This window comes from Pyrus communis, chromosome 15 (assembly GCF_041283825.1).
Source record: "Pyrus communis isolate YQ-2024b chromosome 15, ASM4128382v1, whole genome shotgun sequence".
Lineage (NCBI taxonomy): Eukaryota > Viridiplantae > Streptophyta > Magnoliopsida > Rosales > Rosaceae > Pyrus > Pyrus communis.
This window is the reverse complement of record NC_142579.1, coordinates 33,593,236-33,609,884: the sequence shown is the minus strand read 5'-3', so window position 1 is coordinate 33,609,884 and position 16,649 is coordinate 33,593,236. Positions and strand designations below refer to the sequence as shown.

The 16,649-nt window shown below is 38.9% G+C and overlaps 2 protein-coding genes across 2 annotated transcripts; both read right to left on the bottom strand.

The window, feature by feature from the left end:
* Positions 1-12,379: 12,379 nt before the first annotated feature.
* On the bottom strand, positions 12,380-14,165 carry LOC137740463 (F-box protein SKIP1). Its single transcript, XM_068480327.2, is given in 4 exon segments — positions 12,380-12,608; positions 12,611-12,758; positions 12,761-13,148; positions 13,513-14,165. Coding segments are annotated over 4 exon segments (918 nt in total). The 5' UTR covers positions 13,857-14,165; the 3' UTR covers positions 12,380-12,570.
* Positions 14,166-15,092: 927 nt separating this feature from the next.
* On the bottom strand, positions 15,093-15,649 carry LOC137740473 (PMP3 family protein At4g30660-like). Its single transcript, XM_088686384.1, has 2 exons — positions 15,479-15,649; positions 15,093-15,373 (listed from the first exon to the last, which is right to left on the bottom strand). Exons 1-2 carry the CDS (start codon positions 15,566-15,568, stop codon positions 15,233-15,235), a joined length of 231 nt encoding a protein of 76 aa, XP_088542510.1. The 5' UTR covers positions 15,569-15,649; the 3' UTR covers positions 15,093-15,232.
* Between the last annotated feature and the right edge of the window lie 1,000 nt (positions 15,650-16,649).

Sequence of the window (16,649 nt, the reverse complement as noted above, 5' to 3'; positions counted from 1 at the left end):
AACCTTGCCATGGGCTTAACCATATTTCCCTTCCTTTGCCATGCAAACCACCCTATTTTAGGCCCATTCTATGTACTTAAACCTTAGCCCTTTAAACTTGCAGCCCTATTATGATTTATTCACTTCCATATTCTTCTTTAATCCACATGCATTCATCATAATTCACAACACAAAACAATCACACAAACCAACCCATTGCCGTGCCTTCCCTTGCCATTTTCAGCCATCACACTTCATCATTGCAGCCACCATTCACCCTAGTTGTCAATCACATACTTTCCCATTGTATAATTCATCCACATGCATCTTTAATCATTCACTCACAAGCTTTCCCAACAAACAATTCAGCCACATGCATCACAAACAAATCTTGCCGTGCATCCCTTGCATTTCCAGCATTCCCATTTGCATTTTCAGCTTTCCACCAACCAATCTAGTTGTCATTCCACATGCATTCCCTTCTTTAATCATTCCTAGCTGCCATTCACATGCTCTCCCATCTATTCTTTCCCTATAAAACCATGCAATGCATTCATACAATTCATTCTATTCACCACAACACAACACACAACACAAACACCATCCTTGCCGTGCCTTCACCCCTTCCATTTTCTGCAGTTTTTCTTCTCCATTGCAGCCACTCCAACCACTCCCCATCCCTCCAAAACAATTCACACCATCACACAACTTATCCTTAGACCTTGTGCCACAACGAAGAGGAAGAGAAGAGGGCCTAAACGTTCATACAATTCAAGTTTGAGTTGTTGGAATGTTTAGGTGTTTCTTTGATTTCAATGTTTAATTTAAATTCTCTTTGTTTTGTACGTATGAGGAACTAAACCCCCTTTAGCTAGGGGGTGATTCGAAATACATGTTTATGCTTGCAATATGAATTGATTACCTTTGGTTGGAATTTCATAAGTTGTGGATTCAATTTGTCTAACCGTTTGATTGATAACTTATTTATGTATGTTTATTGAGAGTGCACGCTTAATTTTCATGCATGAATATGACGCTAGAATATAAGTGAGTTTCACCTAATAGTTATGAACTTATATTCACAAGTAGTGGAGGTTGCTTATAAACAATCGCGTTAAATGAATTCTTGGCACGAGTTTCATGCTCATCATAGTAACGAATGCCTCGTCAACACTTATAGTTTTCATGATGCTTAATGATCTTTGATTGTATCATTATTGTGCTTTTCACGTAAAGGACTTTTGGAGAATGTTGTGAATTGCGTTGCGCAAACCCATCCAATTCATTAACTTAAAGGAGAACTTGACGGTTAATTTAAGCGGACCTAATTAACCCGGGGTGTTGAGTTTCATAATTTATCGAAAGACCAACTGAAAATCAATCTTGTATGCAAGTGTAACATGTGTGGAGAAGAACCTTCTAGCTAGCATTCCATCCATATTTTCATCACATTCATATTTACATTTTGCTTTTAATTACAATTTGTCCATTTAATTTAATCTCGTCAAAAACTCAATTCCCCCCCCCCCCCCAATATTTTGTTAAGTCTTAGTCATTCAAATCTATCTTATTTTATGTTTTTAAGTATTTGGAGTCTTGTGAACTTCTTTTGAGTTTTCTTTAAGTAAGTTTAGTGTTTTAAACTTTATTTTACGTTTATTTAGTTTTGCATTCTTTGAGTCTAGTATAGTATTTTATATTGTGTTTTTACGTTTTTGAGTCAAATCTAAGTGATTAACAATCCCTCCTAATCCCCGGTTAAGAACGATCCCTACTTATATCTATACTACAATTGTCAAAAAGAGGGTTTAATTTGTGTGCGTATAATTCTCGCATCAACAAGCTCAAGATCATATTGTGCAACAAGAGCTAACATAATGCGAATTGAGGAGTGCTTCACAACTGGAGAAAAAATTTCATTGTAGTCAATGCCTTCCTTTTGTGCATACCCTTTAGCAACTAATCTTGCTTTCAATCTTACATTTCTTTTCTCATCAGCATTTTCTTTCTTGGCATACACCCATTTACAACCAATAGCTTTCTTACCCTTAGGCAATTTAGCTAACTCCCAAGTCTTGTTCTTCAAGAGAGAATTCATCTCATCACCCATGGCATTGCACCACTTCTCCTTTTCCTCACTCTCAATGGCTTCTTCAAAATTGGATGGAATCTCATCAGTGATAATAGGAAGAGCAAAAGCAACATAGTCACTATACCGAGCTGGCTTGGTAATTTGTCTTTTTCCTCTGTTCTTGGCAATAGACTCTTGAGGTGAAACTTGCTCTTCAACTTGAATAGAATCTTCAAGTTCAACTTCTTCAACATCCTCATAGTCTCCCACTTCTTCACTTGCAGTGGCTTCGACATCAGCGGAAATAGGATTTGAAGTACTAGAGGCAACTTTCTCAAGCTCCACCTGTTGGACATCTTTCACATTCTTTTCAGAGTCTCTGAACATATTTTCTTCATCAAATGTCACATCTCTGCTGATTTCAAGTTTCTTCATCTCCGGGCACCATAACCTGTAACCTTTGACACCACTATTGAAACCAAGAAAGATAGCCTTTTTGGCTCTAGGATCAAGTTTATTTTCAGTTACATGAAAATAAGCAGGTGAACCAAAAATACGAATATAATCATAATCATTAGAAGGTTTTCCAGTCCGTACCTCCATTGGCGTCTTACCCTGAACAGCAGCTGAGGGTAATCGGTTGATGATGTGACATGCATAAGTAACTGCCTCTGCCCAAAACGACTTGCTCAAACCCGACTGAGACAACATGCATCTAACCTTCTCAAGCAAGGTTCGATTCAATCTTTCTGCAACTCCATTTTGTTGTGGAGTTCCCCGGACACTAAAATGTCTCACAATCCCTTCCTCTTTGCAAACTTTAAAGAAAAGGTCGGATGTGTATTCACCACCATTATCCGATCTCAAAATCTTAATCTTTCTCCCAGTCTGGTTCTCAACCATTTTCTTCCAACCCAAGAAAATGCTCAACACCTCACTTTTGTGCTTCATAGTGTAGACCCAAGACCTTCTTGAATAATCATCAACAAAGGTCACGAACCAATGTCTACCACTCAAAGAGGGAGTCTTTGTAGGACCCCAAACATCCGAATGCACATAATCAAGAATGCCCTTCGTCTGATGTACAGCAGTACCAAACTTCACTCTAGTTTGCTTCCCCAAGACACAATGCTCACAGAAATCAAGCTTACAAGTCGTGGCACCTTTTAGAAGACCTTGTTTCACAAGCCCTTGTAGAGCTTTCTCACCGGCATGGCCTAATCTCATATGCCACAATCTAGTAGTATCAGAATCGGATGTGCCCATATTTTCTGAGACTACAGATGCTTCACCTGTCACAGTGCTTCCTTGCAATAAATACAAATGGCCACATCGAGGAGTTTTCATCACAACAAGTGCACCATAAGTCACCTTCAATGTCTGCCCATCTGAATGAAACCTGAAGCCCTTGGCTTCCAAAGTTCCCAAAGAAATAAGATTTTTCTTCAAATTCGGTACATACCGAACACCTATCAACTCTTTAACCATGTCATCATGCAACTTCAAACGAACTGTACCAATCCCTTTTGTTGTGCAAGGATTGTCATCTCCCATGAACACAACACCGCCATCAAACTCTTTCAAGCTTGAAAACCAATCCTTGTGAGGAGTCATATGATGAGTACAACCCGTATCCAACACCCACTTAGTAGCACAATCAAATGATGAGGAAGTGGTTAAAGCAAAATCAGGAAAATCTGTTTCAACTTCAGCAACATTAGCTTCAGAACTTTCTTTACCTTTGGTCTTCAATTTAGGACAATCTTTCTTCCAATGACCCTTATTACGACAAAAGGCACATTCATCCATTTCCAAAGGTTTTCTACCTTTAGAGTTTCCTCTAGGTCGAGACTGTGATTTTTTCCTACTAAAAGATGATCTTCTCTCCGATGATCTACCTCTAACAAATAAAGCTTCCGAGGTACTATCATGATTTTTATCTCTATGTCTCATTTCATAATTCATCAAGGCATTTGACACATCTTCAAATTTCACAGTTTCTTTACCATGCATAATAGTGGTAACAAAATGCTCATAAGAGTCTGGCAAGGAATTCAACAATATTAAGGCCTTATCTTCATCCTTAATATCCTCATCTAAATTTAACAAGTCGGCAATCAACTTATTAAAAGCATCAAGGTGTCTAATCATTTTTGTACCTTCTTTGTATTGGAAGCGGTAGAGCTTTTTCTTCAAGTGTAGCCGGTTCTCTGCACTCTTCGTCATATACTTGTCTTCCAATTTTTGCCACAACACACTTGCCAATGACTTCCGCATCACAAAATACTTCTGAGTTTTTGCAAGGCACAACCGAATTGAAGAGCAAGCCCACAAATTTAATTTCTCCCATTCCGGCTTCGACATAGCTTCCGGCTTCTCTCCCAAAGCAGCAAGTAGATCTTGTTGAGCCAACACATCTTTGACCTCACATTGCCACATCCCAAAGTTGTTTGTGCCATCAAACTTTTCAACTTCGAACTTTGCATTTTGCACCATAGTTCTTGCAAATCCGGAGCTGCTTCCAAAAGGATTCTCATCTTGCCCGTCTGACATTTTTGGCAATTAGACAGTACCCAAGAGCAACTAGTGCTCTGATACCAATTGTTGTGCTAGGATAGCACCAAACTAAATGGAACCAAATCAAGCTAACCCACAGAAAATATATCAAATGAAATGCAAGAACAATATAGAAAATAACACCAAGATTTTAACGAGGTTCCTCCACAGTCAGTGTAACTGGAGTACGTCCTCGGAGCAGTAGGAGCTCACCCAATAATCCACTCTCAACCAAATGGGAGTTTACAAAGTGTTGGCAATCTCACAACCCAATTAACCCAATACACCCCAAAAGCTCTCACACACCAAAGAAACAAATAGAGGAAGAAATATAAAGAATAATTTCTTCTCTATACATCTAGCTCAAAGCTATTACAACAACTATTTTGATGGATGATTACTAACCAAAGAGAGGAGCTCTTTTTCAAATGGGGGGTGCGGCACCCCTTCTGCTCTCTGCATCTGCAATCAGAAAATGCTCTCTCTTTTTTTTTTCTCTGCAACTCTCCCTTGCTCTCTACCACAAAGAGCTATCACGTCTCTCTCTCTTCTTTAAACCGAAATAATGAGCTCTCTCACATCTTTTCCAAAAAGCAACAAACACCTTTCCCTTTTTTCCTCCCCAAAACAAGGAAAGGTGTTTCCACATTCTTTTGTTTAGCCGAAAGGTCCTTTGGACATTTGTCCACTTGGCCACATACTCCAACAAAATAAAATATCTAAACTATGCAGGGAACAAGAAGATGGGTGGTGAGGCAGTTTTGCTGCCATGGTGGTGTTCTGATGGTTGGGGGACTTGGGTTGGGTGTTGGGAGTTGGTGCGGTACTCCAACGGAGTAGGGGTATCGAGGGCTGAAATCACATTAGGGTATTTTAGGTATGATGGGGGATGAGAAAAGAGTGTTTTCTTCTTTTAAAACTTTTGGTGGGTGAAAAAATAAAATGGGGTGGGAAAATAAGACAATGGGGTGGGTGTAATACCACTCTTTGAGAAACATTTATAAAAAAAACTTTCCTCCAACTATAATATTATGACATGTGGTGTTCCGCTCCGTGTTCCAAGCACATTAAAAAATCTCTTCAAATGGTGATAATACTCACCACCCTACTTAATATCATTAAATGAGTTTAAATTTTTAAATTTGTGTCTATTCACTAGATAAATATCAAAAATTAAAATAATGATAAATAAGATGATAAACGTCACCATTACTTGAGAGTGACTAACAAAAATATTCCCTGATTAATAAGCAAAGCAAAGCCATTAATTCCTTTGTATTTGAGGGCTCTCCATGAAAAAGATAATAGAGACATCATATTCTTTTCTATACATTCAAAGTGATTTGGTCGATCTTTAAAAAAAAAAAGTCTCTAGCTAATTTATTCTTTTTCATCAAACCTCTCTCACAATAACTTTGGAAGCATGAAACTTTATGATTTGCTGAGAGAGAGATTCGAACTTAAAACATCTTCCGACATTAAAGAGATATTCATACGACTATACTGGGAGCTAGTTATGTCAGAACACAACACGATCGACCACAGCCACAGTCGAATCGCAAATCCCCCCCGCCCAATTTGTGTTTACGTATAATTGATGACTAAGTACTGCCCTCTTGTATGGCATAAAGCATGGATTGTGAATAAATTCTCTATACGATTACGAACCAAGAATGCAAAAAACCACACGCATACACATATGCATGTGCCTTAATTTATTGAAATTAATAAGTGGTTGGTAGAAACATGATGACGAATAGGGAGCCTTTTTCATTTTTCACTCACCACCCTCACTAAAATTCTTCAGTGTAACTGAAATACGGGGGTGAAACATCACATGTCATGATAATTTGAGAAGAGTGCTGATAAACCCACTCCGTTATCTTATTTTCCCACCCACATTTTAGTATACATTTTAGGGGTGTACTATCCACACACCCCTTTTTACTTCTCACACACCCTATGTTAATTTCTGTCTGTTGATCTTCTTCAATTCATCTGATTCGACGACCGAAAATTAGAAGGGTGTGTGGCAAGTAAAAAAGGGGGTGTGGATATCACACCCCTAAATTTTAATGTCAATTTTACCCTCTTGTAAAATGACATGTAAGTACCAAAACAAAAAGGATAAATTACATTTTACCACCTTAGATTTGGGTCGATTTCAATTCCTTACAACATCTTTAAAACATTTCACTTTCATACCTCAAGTACTATTTTATTTCAATATAATACATCCGTTACATTTTCCATCCATTGATCCATTAATAGCTAACGTGGCTGCCACATTTGTGCCACGTGGCAATTTTTTTTTTTTTTTTTTAATTTTAAAACTTGAATCTTCTCAAAATAAATAAATAAAATTAAAACCCCTCCCCGCAAACAAACCAAGAAACCTTATCCCCCCGACCCAAGCGAGGAGAGAGAAGAGAAGCGAGGAGAGGGAGAAAGGGAGGAAGTTGTTTGTGAGAAATTAACACAACCTAGATACAAACCCTAAATTGAAGTAATTTTTGAAAAATCGAGTAAGTCAAAGAGTTAAATGAGAAGCTGGACTTTGGGAGTGGAGGGTTTCTGGTGTGAAGGCATTTAAATCCTACTGGTGGATCGAAATCTCACTTTCGCAGGCCATCCGTAGAGACTCCATCTTCGTCCGCACGAACTCATCTGGTCAGCCGCTAGTGGAGTACTCGAACCCGAACCACCTTCATTCTTCCATTGATTTTGCCGCCGCCAATTGAGTCTCTCTTGTTTCTGATTCCCCGCGGCTTTGCTATGCTAAACCGTGATTCACAATCCTCTCGATTCAATCGTCGACGTCGACAATGATGAACTTGGTCCCAAGATCCACGGGCGGAAGGCAACTGGGTAGCCATGGATTCGTGGAGCTTGCCTGTGCATGGGTCGGGGGGATAAGGTTTTTGGGTGAGGTGGGTTGTGTAGGGGAGCGGGGAATAAGGTATTTGGGTTTGTTTTACGGGGGTGGGGGTTCCGGGGAGGTGGGTTTCAGTTTTAGTTTTAGTTTTTTTTTTTTGAGAAGATTCAAGTTTTTAAAAAAATTAAAAAATTATTTTTTTGCCATGTGCACACATTTGGCAGCCACGTGGCACAAATGTAACAGCCACGTCAGCTCTTAACAGATCAATGGATGAAAAATGTAACGGATGTATTATATTGAAATAAAATAGTACTTGAGACATGAAAGTGAAATGTTTTAAAAATGTTGTAAGGAATTGAAATCGACCCCAAACCTGAGGTGGTAAAGTGTAATTTACCCAAAAAAAAACGTACTACACATTGCCAATTTCCTTATGTCCACTGCACATTGCCGAATTGCCCATTTCCTTATGCCCGTTCACCATCTCTGTAAAGGAAAAAAATTCTTCTCTCTTTCAATTTAATTATTGTGCCTTTCTGGGATGAAATCCCATCTATTGTAAACAAGTATTTCTACTTCCATTTTTCTTTCTCCAAAATCCTAATTCCAGGAATCTAATCAAATACGAACCAACTGATCATATATCACCCATCACTGCTTCATAACATCCATGGCTTTAAACTTTTTGTCCTCCTAACCCTTCTTTGGTTCTAATCCCAACCCAAACCTCACCTCCATTCTCTCTCATTTCCCTTCTTTCTAAAACTTTAAATACATAACCTGCCCATTGAATTCCATTTGCAATCTGCGATACTTAAAATTCATAGGAAAAATAAAATATCTAAACTATGCAGGGAACAAGAAGATGGGTGGTGAGGCAGTTTTGCTGCCATGGTGGTGTTCTGATGGTTGGGGGACTTGGGTTGGGTGTTGGGAGTTGGTGCGGCACTCCAACGGAGTAGGGGTATCGAGGGCTGAAATCACATTAGGGTATTTTAGGTATGATGGGGGATGAGAAAAGAGTGTTTTCTTCTTTTAACACTTTTGGTGGGTGAAAAAATAAAATGGGGTGGGAAAATAAGACAATATTATGATATGTGGTGTTCCGCTCCGTGTTCCAAGTACATTAAAAAATCTCTCCAAGTGGTGATAATACTCACCACCCTACTTAATATCATTAAATGAGTTTAAATTTTTAAATTTGTGTCTATTCACTAGATAAATATCGAAAATTAAAACGATGATAAATAAGATGATGAACGTCACCATTACTTGAGAGTGACTAACAAAAATATTCCCTGATTAATAAGCAAAGCAAAGCCATTAATTCCTTTGTATTTGAGGGCTCTCCATGAAAAAGATAATAGAGGCATCATATTCTTTTCTATACATTCAAAGTGATTTGGTCGATCTTTAAAAAAAAAAAGTCTCTAGCTAATTTATTCTTTTTCATCAAACCTCTCTCACAATAACTTTGGAAGCATGAAACTTTATGATTCGCTGAGAGAGAGATTCGAACTTAAAACATTTTCCGACATTAAAGAGATATTCATACGACTATACTGGGAGCTAGTTATGTCAGAACACAACACGATCGACCACAGCCACAGTCGAATCACAAATCCCCTCCGCCCAATTTGTGTTTACGTATAATTGATGACTAAGTACTGCCCTCTTGTATGGCATAAAGCATGGATTGTGAATAAATTCTCTATACGATTACGAACCAAGAATGCAAAAAACCACACGCATACACATATGCATGTGCCTGCAGCAGATTAACAAGAATATGTTCTTTGTCCACCGGCCATATGAAAACCCTAATTAACTTTATCTTTATTTTTAATTAGTGCTAATTACACAAGCAGATAGCAAAAGTCTATTTAAGTGCATCCCTCTTCCTCATCAACCACCTTTGAAAAATTAGTTACGGTTAATATTTGAGGGAAGATGAGAACAGAAATACTAATATGGTCCTTATTTATTCTCTGTCTGGTTGTTCATTCTGCATGCGAAAGTACTTCCAACCCTAAAACTGGAGGTTATACACCTCTTCACCGGTGTAATTTTTTTCTAATTATAGAAATTTTGAAGTGCAAAATATGATTTTTGGAGTGTCAATTGCAATTCCCTTAATTTATTGAGATTAATAAGTGGGTGGTAAAAACATGATGACGAATAGGGAGCCTTTTTCATTTTTCGCTCACCACCCTCACTAAAATTCTTTAGTGTAACTGAAATACAGGGGTGAAACATCACATGTCATAATAATTTGAGAAGAGTGCTGATAAACCCACTCCGTTATTTTATTTCCCCACCCACATTTTAGTATACATTTTAGGGGTGTGCTATCCACACATCCCTTTTTACTTCTCACACACCTTTTGTTAATTTCTGCCTGTTGATCATCTTCAATTCATCATATCCGACGACCGAAAATTAGAAGGGTGTATGACAAGTAAAAAAGGGTGTGTGGATATCACACCCCTAAATTTTAATGTCAATTTTACCCTCTTGTAAAATGACGTGTAAGTACCAAAACAAAAATGTACTGCATATTGCCAATTTCCTTATGTCCACTGCACATTGCCGAATTGCCCATTTTCTTATGCCCGTTCACCATCTCTGTAAAAGAAAAAAATTTCTTCTCTCTTTCAATTTAATTATTGTACCTTTCTAGGATGAAATCCCATCTCTTGTAAACAAGTATTTCTACTTCCATTTTTCTTTCTCCAAAACCCTAATTCCAGGAATCTAATAAAATATGAACCAACCGATCATATATCACCCATCACTACTTCATAACATCCATGGCTTTAAACTTTTTGTCCTCCTAGCCCCTTCTTTGGTTCTGATCCCAACCCAAACCTCACCCCCTTCTCTCTCATTTCCCTTCTTTCTAAAACTTTAAATACATAACCCACCCATTGCAATTTGCAATACTTGAAATTCATAGGAAAAATAAAATATCTATACTATTCATGGTGGTGTTCTTATGGTTGGGGGACTTGGGTTGGGCGTTGGGAGTTGGTGCGGGCACTCCAACGGAGTAGGGGTATCGAGGGCTGAAATCACATTGGGGTATTTTACGAATGATGGGGGTATGAGAAAAGAGTGTTTTCTTCTTTCAACATTTTTGGTGGGTGAAAAAATAAAATGGGGTGGGAAAATAAGACAATGGAGTGGGCGTAGTACCACTCTTTGAGAAACACTTATAATAAAAATTTTCCTCCAATTATAATATTATGACATGTGGTGTTTCACTCCGTATTCCAAACATATTGAAAAATCTCTTAAAGTGGTGATAATGCTCACCACCCTACTTAATATCATTGAATGAGTTTAAATTTTAAAATTTGTATCTATTCACTAGATAAATATTGAAAATTAAAATGATGATAAATAAGGTAGTGAACGTCACCATTACTTGAGAGAGTGACTAACAAAAAAATTCCCCGATTAATAAGCAAAGCAAAGCCATTAATTCCTTTGTATTTGTGGGCTCTCCAAGAAAAAGATAATAGAGGCATCATATTCTTTTCTATCCATTCAAAGTGATTTGGTCGATCTTTAAAAAAAAAAAAGTCTCTAGCTAATTTATTATTTTTCATCAAACCTCTCTCACAATAACTTTGGAAGCATGAAACTTTATGATTCGCTGAGAGAGAGATTCGAACTTAAAACATTTTCCGACATTAAAGAGATATTCATACGACTATACTGGGAGCTAGTTATGTCAGAACACAACACGATCGACCACAGCCACAGTCGAATCGCAAATCCCCTCCGCCCAATTTGTGTTTACGTATAATTGATGACTAAGTACTGCCCTCTTGTATGGCATAAAGCATGGATTGTGAATAAATTCTCTATACGATTACGAACCAAGAATGCAAAAAACCACACGCATACACATATGCATGTGCCTGCAGCAGATTAACAAGAATCTGTTCTTTGTCCACCGGCCATATGAAAACCCTAATTAACTTTATCTTTATTTTTAATTAGTGCTAATTACACAAGCAGATAGCAAAAGGCTATTTAAGTGCATCCCTCTTCCTCATCAACCACCTTTGAAAAATTAGTTACGGTTAATATTTGAGGGAAGATGAGAACAGAAATACTAATATGGTCCTTATTTATTCTCTGTCTGGTTGTTCATTCTGCATGCGAAAGTACTTCCAACCCTAAAACTGGAGGTTATACACCTCTGAAGAAGCAGCATGGTCACCTCAAACTTAAGGGTAAGCTCACAAATTCTCTCGACTGATCGAGAAATATATCCGATCTCCCTACGTTCTTTTTCGCTAATTTTATCCGTGTTATAAGCTCTGCAGATGTATATGATATGATGAACAAATCAAGCAGAAAAGACCATCAAATAATGCATGAAGTTCAGCATTTAAGGATTTCCGAGAAAGAAAAGCCATCCTACGGTGGTGCCTCCGACCTGCACATGCACATGCACATCCATCCCATCGAGGGTGCAGCAAGCCCTTTACTAGCTAAACGCCCCAATTTCTTCCTCTTCGCAGTGCTCAGACATGTTGCTGTTGGATCGATCATCTTTGCTCTGTACTAATCGCTTGAGGTAATTTTGCAAACGTGATTTAGGACGGAAGTTTTGCGATGAAACTGTCGCTGTTAAACCCGTGTTTAAACCCGTTTCTCTAACCTGTTTCTTATGTAATATTGAATTAGAATATCTACTTATTGAATTGCTTCATAAATTTCTTCCCTTCTTCCCCTGTTCTTACCTTACTTCATAAATTTCTTCCGTTCTTCCCCTGTTCCTAGCCAAAGCATATGCTGTCCGGTAACTGTCATACCACACAAAAAACTACGGTCGACGAGGTGTGATGTTTAAACGAAAGCAGAAACATGACTCGTATATGTAAAACGAAAGCAAGAAACTAAATACGAAGAGAAAAAAAGCATTAACACATGGTTTTCTATAAGTAGAAGTGGAAGAGATACAGAACCTTTGTAAAGAGCTTCACACACCAGCATATACAATATACTTCTTCCACAATTGATCAGAGCAGCACGACACGGTCATACATGGTTTATTTCCGAGCTTAGCAGACTAGATTCTGAAAGCATCTGTCTGAAATCGCTCATCATCAACCTCTAATGGCCATACCTCTCTGTACGGAAAACTGATCGTGGAATGTAAAAATTTGGCTTTTTAATCTCCTTCAAATTCTTCAAATTGGATGTCGCGTTCTCAATATCCCGACGAGTCAAGTTCACACACCCAAACAAATCCAATCCAAGTACTCGAGATTTGAACATCCTACAGATATCAAGGCAAACCCTTTAGCCGATACCTTTGAGAATCGAAGTTCAAGGTGCTCCAAATTTGGCATAGATTTGCCAATTGCAGCAGCTTCTGAATTTCCATCCTGAGGCCAAGTGTTTAAGTACTCGTCCGGAACAACTCCAGTGTGTTCGGATGGATCTAACCAATTCATCATATTCCGTTTCAAGATTTTCAGATTTGGGCAGTTCCTCCCAATCAACGCCAGAGACTCATGAGATACTTCGTGGCAATAGCTGATGTCAAGTTCCCGGATCATGGGGCAGCGAAACGCTATATCAGCCATGGACGAATCAGTCACATTCGAGCAGCTCTTGATCGAAAGAACCTCGAGGTTCGGGCACCTAAATCATTACATTACGATCACTAACAATGTCTCACTTCATCAATCAAACGGAAAGGAAAAATGAAGCTTCAAAATGCAATATATGGCAAAAAGCACTTCCAATCGTAGATTCCGAAAAGATTATTAACCAACTTAAGGTAGTGCCATCACAATCCAAACCTCAAAGATCAAATTTTGACGAACCAAAAACTCAAAATCTAAACCTTGAGCTCAGCATACAACAATCAAGATCAAAACTTTATGCCGAAAACATCTAATCAATGATAACCTCCTTTTCCTCATTCCAAATTATGCATAACCCGAGTCTCCTAATTCAAAACAGATAAACAAGTTCTGTTATGGAAATGAAAGATTTATTATACCTCTGAGCGACGAGCGAGAGAGACTGATTGGAGCAGTGCGCGGTGCGGATCTGTTTCAGCGAGCCGGCGCTCCAATCGACGACAGATCGGAGCATGGAATCGACCCGCCGCTCGAACTCCGGGGTCCACCACCGTGCGGACTCGGACGGCGGCTCGAGTTGGAAGGCGGAGTTGAGGCAGGGCTCCTTGCACGCCTGCAGCCACGGCTTGCAGACCAGCATCGGCCCAATCCATCGTTGCTCCAGGGTGAGCCGTCCCAGGATGTTGATCAGGCACTCCTGGGTCAACTCGGCCCAGTCCGAGCCGGACTCCGTCACTGTTTCTTCGCTGTTGGTTGTTTCCATTTCGGTGGTTGCGCGAATGCAAGAGAGTTCGGTTTCTTTTGGTTAGATATTCGTATGGGAAAAGTCATGAAATAAGGTATATCGGTCAATTTACGTGAGGTTGTTCCACAACTTGACACGTGTCAGTACTGTGGCTCATGACTCACCCACTCGTCTCCCCATCCAATAGACGGCTCATCATGAACCGTTAATGTTAGTTACTGATACGTAAACGATGATGATCTATTCATCATGATTCATCACCTAAGTAGTTAAATTTTAACTCTGAGTTCAAATGAGATAATCTAACCATGATGATCTATTCATCATGTAAGTAGCTAAATTTTAACTCAAGTTCAAATGAGATAATATGTCTTATAACCGACTGTACATACCGTTTACACGATATAGATGCATGACATATCTTTACGTGATATAAACACATGAAAATATGCAACCGGAGTATAGCTAAAAATGTTATTGTTCGTGCCAAAAATAAATAAAAAGTACTACAAAAGGAAGGGCTTGTTCAGATGATTGAAGGCAGATTGTCTGCCCTCATGTTTGGGTGTCATTCTCATCCTTTTTTATTTTGTGCGGTCAAGGCCCAGATGATTGGGTCATCTCATGCCTCCTTTAAACTAAAAGGAGGCTTTGTTGGCTTATCTCGGGAAAGGAACTTCAGTAAGGCTCACCTCCGCGAAGAAATAACTCGCTTGGTGTGACTGTGGAGGCAAATGCCGAAGTGAACCATGTGACCGCACTGAAGTTTTCTCCTAACTTGGTAACACAACAAGGTAACTTGGTTGTATCAAAAGTGCACATCATCATTCATCAAATAGCCATTTAAGTCTCATCAATCATTACCAAATGATCTGCCACAGGCTTAATGATACGCTTATTTTTTAAAACTAGTGTATCCGAGTCTTTGACCACACTAATTACTAGGCCCCCGCCTGACCTCAGAACATTTGGTGAGCGAGAAACTCTAGCATTTGCTAGGTGGGTATTGTGAGAGAGTGGAGCCCCAGACCACTTGGGAGCAAACCAAAGGACCTGACCGCTAGACCAATCAACTCTCAGGTGCTCCTGCATATTGTATACACTAGAATTTTATCCGACAGATCTTAGCGCCAAAAAATACCCTTTCTACCACAATTTACAACATGATGAGTTTCTCCCAAAGGCAAATCTACATCACTGCAGCAAGCAAACAATTGAGTGTAATCTAAGTGAAAATTTTAGTTGGATCAAGTATAAAATTGGCAACATGCAAGGTCCCTTAATTTTCCGAAGCAAAACCAAAACAAGCAATCAGTCTTAACATATGCAGCATACAAATTCAGATTTTATTATAAACATAACAAGCAAGCAAAAGATCTAAGGATCCCCTTGGTTTAATTGGAGGAGGCGTAGAGGGGGCGGCGGTACTCATCGAAGTACTCGTCGCGATTGATGAAGACGATGGCGTAGAGGGCGTAGATGATTCCCGGAAGGTAACCCAGCAGCGTCAGCAGCAAGCATATGCAAAACTCCACCTGCATAAATAATTGCAAATCCAAAATTTCAATCTTTCACCATTAATAACATCCAATCTGCCACCAGAAAAAGAAGAAGACGGAGGAGAAAGAAAGAGGACTTACGGTGCAGCAGCCGTGCCGGAGACAAACGCCCAGCGGAGGGAGCAGAATTGCGATCAGAATCTCACAACAGATCTCACAGTGACTCGGCATCTTTGTTTCTCAGATTTTTTTTCTAGAGAGAGAGAGAGAGAGAGAGAGAGAGTTTGGTCTTAATGGAGAAGCAAACAAAGATAAGGCGACCCAATGGTTGGTTGTAAGATCTAAACACAATCTGAATCTGGTTCCTGAGTCGTCCTTCATTTTCAATCGATAGGGACTTTCTCTTGTATATAAATCGTGACGGATGATCCATCGTATTGGGCTTTTTTGGCACCAAACCCCGCCTTATATAAATAGACAGGGCCCCAAATTCACAGTTTTGGGCTTGTTTATGTATTGGGCCGAAATACAGCATCAACCCAATCAATGAGGCACTCGACGCTTTCTTTCAGCAGACGTGGGCGTGGTCAGAATAGTATGAGGGCATGTGCTTCTTTTATACACGTGGAATTCAAATTTTCTTATCGCAGTTTAGATTTTGTGTAAAGCATAATAACTATTGTAAATATATTTATTATTGGCTAGCTTATTCCGTATGTTGGACCAATTAACTAGTCTCTTAAGGTAGAATGCATAAAAGAAGGGTTAACTAATCAATGTTGTAGATATTATGTACATCAACATATATACTTGTGTGAATTTATAGATGTATGAAGACGAATTTTTCCAAACTATTTTCATAGATAGTTAGATTAAGTTTTATTTATATTCTACCTGACACACTCCGACTGAGAATGTTCACTAGGACTCCGAATCGAGCTGTGTTACCTGACACCTGGAAGGTGACGAAACCATAAAGTATAGTGATGTGAAAAATGTAAATAAATTTAAACCTAAAAGTGCCTAAAGACAAGAGTGCGCTGTAAGCGGGAATGAACCCATTTCTCATGCGACATCAAAGCATAAGTAACGTACAAGAGTGTGGGTAATGATCATACCCTCAGAGGTAGCCACCTATACTAAGATTTGCCAAGAATCCTCGTCGATACGAACTTTTAGCATCTAAAACCTGGAAGGACGAAAAATAAAGGTGAGTGGGCCTGAAAATAAGGTTTTAATAAAAAACTTTTGAAAACGTTATAACTTATTGCTGTATAACCCATATAGTTTCCAGAAAATAATACTACGTATA

Excerpts from the sequence above, each read along its gene's own strand:
- LOC137740473 (XM_088686384.1), bottom strand. The coding sequence starts at position 15,568 with ATGCCGAGTCACTGTGAGATCTGTTGTGAGATTCTGATCGCAATTCTG. Across the intron at positions 15,374-15,478 it reads TCCGGCACGGCTGCTGCACC|GTGGAGTTTTGCATATGCTT; the intron begins GTAAGTCCTCTT and ends TTATTTATGCAG.